An 8,134-nucleotide genomic window follows, 5' to 3' on the forward strand; every position below is an offset into this window, starting at 1 on the left:
TAATTAGATGACACGCTTGGCTTTGTGTTCCTTGATCTTTTTCAGTTCAATATTGAATCTCTTCATCATTATTTCATAGAGCTGGACGAAGTGATGCATTGTAGAAGGAATATTTCTCTTATCCGTGTCTTCTACAACATCTTCCAACCTCCAAGGTATTTCCCTAATCAAATCATTCCAGAACCTGAGTAAACCATGAAGTTCGCCACGGTACATAACAACAACTGGACTCGGGATGTTGATAGATTTTTCATAAGTAGATAGAAGTTTGTTCAGGTGGTTCTTCTTATTCATCCAACCTAAAATGTCTTATTTCAAGGCTTCATACCGCTTTTTCCAATCCTGCACACACTTATTGGCAATTTCTGCTTCCTGATGTTTTCCATTCCACTCCTTAGCTGTGATATAAGAAGTTCTCATAGCTTCTTCTTTGGCGAGCTCTTTTTCAACCTGGGTATTAGCATTCCTAAGAGAAAACTTGAGTTTCTTGATCTCAGCCTAAATTTTTTCCCTTTGCTCGCTCTTTTCTTTCGTAGCCAAGTTGAACCAGTAGTAGGCTTCCGCACGCTCTTTCTCAATTTTCTCTAACATTTATCAAAGTGAACTCAACCCAAGGTCAACCCTTGCTAAGCCATATTGGTATTTTTCTTTGAGGTCTTCAGCAATTTTGGCCTTTTTCTTACTTTCGACAAATAGCTCTATATCAACTTCATTGTTTCTTTTGAGTCTCATATTTTCCCTAGTTTTTATATTGAGTTTGAATCGCAGTTCTTCGTTCTCTTTAGTCAACCATACGATCGTGTCCCTCAATTTATCAACTTTTTCTTTGGGAAAATGAGTAGGATCAAGCTTTAGAGGCGTGATTAGAACCTTGATGCTGAAAGGTAGCTTGACTTCTTCCACCCTTTTGATCACCCATTGCTGATAAGGCTCTTTTGCTCGGCAGTCTCTTTTACCTAGCTCTTTTCCCTTTTTGTGAATCTGACTCCAAGATTTTTTTATCTTTCTCAACAAGTCGGGATTCTCCATTCCCATGCCAGGTAAGATGAAGTCTTTCAAGGATTCTCTCTTTGGTTCATCCTCTAAAGGATATCTGAATTGTCTTAGGGACAAGGTTAAATTATAGTTGATATAACCTCGGGGTCCTATAAGAGGAACATTTGGGAATTCCCCACAACTGGTAATAACCTTTTTCACGTTCCAAGTAGGGAGATACCAAACCAAAGCATCAGCGGTAAGAGAAACTAACTTTTAAGACCACTTCAAATTCTTTAGGAACTCCTCCCAAGAACACTTCTGAGGTATCTGGGACAAAAGCCAAGAATACAATATTGGAGCAACACATATGACTACCCCTTTCTTGTTATCATGTTTGGTATGGAGGCAGTAGTACATTTCTGTAGGAACCAAATCTTTCTCCAAGAACACACTGATAGTAATGGATCTATAAATTCATCATCATTAGGGAACATGGAGAGTCCATAGATAATAAGAGCTAGAACAACGCCAAAAGGCTCCCATTTTCCTTCTTTCTCTAACTCCCAAACATTTTCCTCTAGGAACTTCCTTAAAAACCATCCGGGTCCCAAACCAAATGCTACTTCTTTGACAATAAGATGCAATGCCTCTTCTACCATTTATGGAATTAAATCTTCTCCTAATCTTATGAATGGAGCATGATCCTTCAGATACCACCCCAAAAGTCTCTCAAACTCTTCAATGGTCGAAGCTAGATGTAAATTTCAGAAAGTAAAGCAACAAATTGGAGGACCATAATATTGAGCCAAATCAGCTAAGGCCCCAACATCTACACTTGTGGTTAATAGCTTCAATATCTTAACATACCTTCCTGTGAAGTTGTTCTTCTTGCATGGCGTTACTTTGTCACTCAAGGCTATCAGATTGTCTATCTTGGGTAGCTTGAACTTGAGAGTAAGTGTGATTCTTTTATATGAACCCATCTTTCAAATGCTCACTGCACAATATAGATATTTTAAGATTCTCTAAGAATAAGGCCCAAATACAAATGCATGTAATGTAATGCTATGCATATTTTTTTATTCATAGGTTTAGTGTACTCTGGACAATCTATTTGATTCTCAAGGTAGGTTGAGTTTTAGGTTTCGTATAAAAACCCATGTCCCCTCACAGGTGAGCTCTAAAGCTTTATGAAGTTTTAGATTCACAAATCCTTAAATGAGAATACAATTACCGTCGGAAAATAACTTGTGGGCCAAGGATACCCTCGAGGGCATTTACTCCAAGTGAGGTCACCCTCGACTTCAAAATCCATAGGTTTGCCAAAGTTCCTAGAGTCACAAATCCATCATTCAAAGTATGGTTGTCATTGCAAAATCACTTACGAGCCAACAATACTTCATGAGGAATCTACTATAGGTGGGGCCTTCACACTAACCCATCAAGACAACTACGTCCGACAAGTAAGTACGATGCAACCACCATTATATCTGAGGTGTTCTCTCCAAGCATGAGTAGGGGGCTCATCACTCAATAGTAAACCATCCCACAACAGATATATCCAGAATATCAATAGATACAATAAATGAAAACGAAAACGAATAAAACTGGAATTGGCTCTTTTAATTCCCCAGCAGAGTCGCATGTTGTCGCGCTGCGAAAAATACAGAGTCACCGCTGAACTTTATTTATTCAAAATGAAAGGGAAAATATCGATAAAACCCTTAAAATATGGTCGTCACAACCAAGAGAGAGTTTGGGAGACGATTATGGAAGGGGAAGGTATTAGCATCCCTCGCATCTGTTGCATTAAACAAGAACCATTTTGTTTGTTCTTTGTGCATATGAGTGTTATTATCTGAAGGTTACCTAAAATTAGTAAAAGGGGAAAAAGTTTTAAATTAGTGTGCTTTCCAAGAATTTGAACCCACTTTCCTATGTATCCTCATAGTGCAATGAGAAAATCAGAGCTATGGTAGAAAATATGGATCTGTTGGTTGTTTTTAGTGGATGATTTTAACATTCTCATTCTAGCAGTTAAACATTATTGGTATGCTCGGGTATGGGAGACTCAAGAGTTTGTTTATTTGTGGTAGAATGGATGTGCTTGGATTTCATTCTAGTAGTTAAACATTACTTGTATGCTCGCGCATGAAAGGATTAAACATTGTTCATATTGCGATAGAATGGAGATAACATGTCCTTTGTTAAAAGGTTTTTGGATGCCCTAAGGTGGAAAATTGGATTTGATGGGTTGTGATTGATTTTAGAGTGGGAGACAAGTATCATACCACAAGCTAAGTATGATCGATAGTCCGAATACTTGGGAGTTGAAAGGGAAATGGTATCCTAACCTATCTTTTTCATCCAAAGAGGTTTTTTTATGAAATTTATGAGGCGAGTTTAATCATTGGTACTTAGAGAGAGACAAATATCTAACCACAAGTTAAGTACGACCGATAATCAGAATACTCAGGAGCTGAAAGGACAATTTATCCTGACCTCTCTTTTTCGCCCTAAGAGAACCGAATTAAACTCATTTTATTTTAAAGTGTTTTGAATGGAAGACAAGCATCGGGCTATAAGCTAAGTACGACCGAGAATCCAAGTACTTGAGAAATGGTATGCACATGCACGTACACCCCATCCTTTTTCATCCAGTTTATTACAAAAATATTTTGAAAATGACTTGATATTGGATTAAGTGTTTGAAGATTGAAATGTGAAAGTGTGAGAATTTTATGAATGAAATGGAAGAGATACATGACATTGGATCAAGCACTCGTGTTTCGTTCAATTAAATTTGATTTGGAAAAGCACTTGACGTTGGATCATGTATATTTTTTTTCTTTTGAAAAGGGTTATTTTTATTGTTTTTTGGTTTTATCTTGTTTATTAACATGCAAAGGAAAACGGCAGAGAGAGGTATACCTTACACTATTACATGTTCATGAAAAATGAGAATATTTTACCCATAATGGGGTGATGGATCTTAAACCATATAAGAATTAAATCCATACAACTATACACCATTAGATGCACAACAATCATTCAAGTGGAAAGAAGTAAATCAAGAAATATTCACAACCATGATCTATGCATATAAAAATGTAATTAAGAATAGATGCAAAAAAAATAATTAATTTCTAATGGATTCTAATTTAAAATCAATTTCTAAGACTAATCATGATTAGTGGCTAATTAAAGACTAAGGTAATTATTTTGATTATGGATTTTCAATCAAGAATATGATTAAAATCTAATGAACATGTTATTTTCTACAATTAAATTGAAAATGAATTCTAAGGCTAATGACTAATTTCAAACCTAAACGAATCAAAGTATTATGTACATACTTCTACAAATTAATCGAAATCTAATGTAAACATATTTTTTAATTTATAAAAAAAAACTAATTGAGAATTAATCCTAAAAATTAATGATTAAATTATAAACAATGCAATATTTTTATTAGTTTCTTATCATGGAAAAAACAAAGGATCATAAAGTCTAAGAATCATATTTTAGTATTTCATGTTAAGGATTATTAAAAAGTATTTAAAGAATGGAATTTAAAATAACAAATAAAAAGAAGAAAATTGAAAATGAGAAAAAGGAAGAAAAAGAGAGATAAGGTTAGCTGAAGCAGCAAGGGTGTAAGGAGTTTTTGAATATAGGCTTTGTCAAAGGCCCAAAGTAAGCTCCATGAGGCCATAGAGGGTGTATGCGACTGAATAAGGTGTAATCAGTGAATTGAGGTGTTGGGCTTGCTAGGCAAAACCCAAGATGTTGTTAGGATTAGAAGGGGGTGCACCTGAGTAGCACAAGGTGAGAATATCATTTTTTATGGGCTTAGGGAATTCTAAGCCAAAACAAATCCAACATGATAATGAAGGGATCTGCATTCCAACTTAATTCACTTACTCACTCTTGTTCATTTCACACGCGTTCTCTCTCTCATGGCAAGAGTTCTTTAGCTCTTCTGCGTTGGGAATCACCTCTGACGACGACGGAGGGCCAAACATCACAAACCATATACCATTGTAACCGTCTCAACATCCTCTATCACAATCTGACCCCACCTTCCCCAGAATTTCACTCTAACATTCAAACTGAAGCGAATTGAAAAAAACCCTAACTAGTGAAATCAAGAATTAAACGCCATCAAGAGTGAATTAAAGCCTCCAAGGTTAGGGCTTTAATTCCTAGAAGTCGAAACTACATTGTGGTGATGATTTGGAGTGAAAATCCAAGAAGATTTAATGGAGTGCTTACCTACGAGGATAAGGAGTTCCTCGGTCAAAGTTAAATTTCAACACGGGTGAAGATTTCGGAGAGAGCTGTGAAATTCAGGTAACTACCCTTTTTACTTAGCATAGATTTTCTTCTTTTCTAAAATCTTCTTCCTCTTTGTTCTCAGTCTATAGGAAACTGCGAATCTATGTTGTGTTATGTGTATGTTTCCTGAATAATTTTTGAATGCGTGAGATTGAGAGTTGTGCAAAACATAATGAGTTGAGAGAAATTGATGAAGAGTGAAAATGCGAGTGAGAGGTTTTAACGTGATTTCAATGATTTTGAATTTATATTGATTAATGAATGTGTGAGAATGATTTTTTAGTTGATATGCCAAGATCTAGAGGGAGGGTGAATAAATCACAAGTTAAAAACTTAAACCAAAATTGGTTTTGAAAAAGTTTATAACACGGAAGCAAGTTTCAAAAATTTCTTAGATAAAAAATCGTCTAACCAAACCTACTATCAAAAAAGCTCGGATATGCGTAGAGGTGTCAATGCAATGATAATAATCCGCAAGTAAATCAACAAAAGCTAATCACAACTAGTTGAATACAATACAATAGGAAAAGTCTATCTCCAACGAACAAAACACACAAAAACTTAAGTCAAACAATTTGTCGAACACTTAGTGTGCGACCAACTATGTTTGAGCTTGATGTTGTATTTGTTGTTCTTAGAAATCCAATCACAACCAAATGGGTTGTTATCTACTCAACAACACAAATTTCAAAATGCATTCAAAATTATGATCCAAACAATGTTAATCAAATGATCAATGTAACCGACAATTTGCAAACTAAAAAATAAAAGACATATAAATATATATATATATATATATATATATATATATATATATATATATATATATATATATATATATATATATATATATATATATAGAGAGAGAGAGAGAGAGAGAGAGAGAGAGAGAGAGAGAGAGAGGGAGAGAGAGGGAGAATGCACAAGGATTTGTGTAGGTAGTTCCCTAAAAGACCTCGCTATGGGTATGTCTTGCCTCAATTCAAATTCGAATGGAGATATTATATTATATCTTACTTTGCAAAATATATGTATATAAGAGATGAAGAAATCAAACTCTAAAAACCCTAAGTTTGATGTTGACTCAACCACTTCCAAAACGATTGATCAAAGATTGATCAAGTAACCAATAATGTCGCTTCAATTCACCTATTCTTGCTACTTCCTTGTGAGGCACTTCTTGTCTCAAGGATTTCACCCGTTTGAATTAATCCCAAACGCACACTTGTTGAAACCTAAGAATTTCCAACACGATCCACCGTATCACGCTACTCCCTTGCAAGGCACCCCTTGTCCCAAGGCATTAACTCGATCGGATCCGAATTGCATAATCTTTTCCAAAACCTTCAAAACCCAAAAGATCTTGAAGGAGAACCCTAACTCGGTTTTCTGATTTGAATCCCTCAAAGTTATCAACCCAATATTCTTGGTACAAAAACCTAATTGGATGTTATCAACACTAATCAAGATGTCACCCAATTAAAAAATGATTATGTGTAGTTTGATTGTGTGTATGAATAGATTGAGTTAAAGATGACGAGAATGCTTTAAAATCCTGGATTCATGTAGGTTTTACTCACTCTAGAAACCTTACTTGAGAATGATGCATGTATGTAGTATTTATATGCATGAGTTATTGAAGGCAAAAAGGATTGCAAAAGGAATTGAAAAGAATGTGAAAATTGAATATTTAAGGTGTACAGGTCAACCTATTCGAGCCATGTGTCGACCTATACAGGTCATTTGTCGACTTGTTTGAAGCATAGGTAGGCTTATAAAGGGCATGTTCTCCATATAGGTCGACCCGACAAGGCGACACATGAGACAAAGCTTACAGGATTTAATAATGCAGTATGGCTGTCGACCTATCAACTCTATGTGTCGACCTATGCAAAAGAAAATTTTCTATATGTCAACCTAAAGTCATATGTGTTGATTCTCATACCCCAAACTTTTCTCTCCACTTTTCACTTTTTTATTTAACCTTTGACTTGAGATTCATTTGCACCCATGCCTCATTCATGTGCATCAATCATCCATGTTAACACTTACTAATAATCATCATAAATTCAATGTGTATGGTATGGCTCTTCATATGGAATCATTCGGGTGAAGCCCTGATACCTTGATCTTTGGGACCTTGATTAAAGGAGATCACATCATGGCATTCATCTATGTATTAAAACCCTAATTCTTGATTGTGCTACTATGGGATCTTGTAATTGACCTCTTGAGCATTGGTTTGACCACTAAACCCTAATTGTAGGCCCATGTGTTAGGAGATTGACTATGGAGCTTTATGCTTGGTTTGAAGACCTTGATCAGAGGGTGTGCACCATGAAACCCTAGTCAGGGAACCTTGGTACTTGTGAGCCTTGTTTGTTTGACTTTTGACCATGGGATTGAGTGAAACCCTAATTCATGGGAAGGAGGTTCTGGCCATCTTGTCATGTATCATCAACCATTTAACTTTCTTTGTGCATAAAAATCATTCTTAGTCCATTGATTATACTCCTATGGTGTTTTGAAGATCATAGGTATTGGGTCTTTGATTCATGTTTGCATTGGTGCATTGATCTTTGGTTCATTGTTTGTCCTTGATCCATTTTGATTCATAGGGATATTTATTCTTGTTGCATCCATGTGTCTTGGTCAATTTGGTTCATGTGTTATCATATGATCATGTTTCAATTTATTAAAAGCATTTGATTCATACATACACCAATTTAAATTTTTAAAAGATCATTCAAAAGGTCAAATTTAGATTCACAATCATCCGTAGTCATTTCATCCAAACAATTGGTTTTTCATTCATTCA

General features: G+C 35.4%; 1 protein-coding gene across 1 annotated transcript; it reads right to left on the reverse strand.

Moving 5' to 3' along the window:
- Positions 1-594: 594 nt before the first annotated feature.
- Positions 595-1,637, reverse strand: LOC127131465 (uncharacterized). Its single transcript, XM_051060386.1, has 3 exons — positions 1,394-1,637; positions 1,250-1,305; positions 595-1,188 (listed from the first exon to the last, which is right to left on the reverse strand). Exons 1-3 carry the CDS (start codon positions 1,635-1,637, stop codon positions 595-597), a joined length of 894 nt encoding a protein of 297 aa, XP_050916343.1.
- Positions 1,638-8,134: the final 6,497 nt, after the last annotated feature.

The sequence above is a fragment of the Lathyrus oleraceus genome, chromosome 3 (assembly GCF_024323335.1).
Source record: "Lathyrus oleraceus cultivar Zhongwan6 chromosome 3, CAAS_Psat_ZW6_1.0, whole genome shotgun sequence".
Taxonomy (NCBI): Eukaryota; Viridiplantae; Streptophyta; class Magnoliopsida; order Fabales; family Fabaceae; genus Lathyrus; species Lathyrus oleraceus.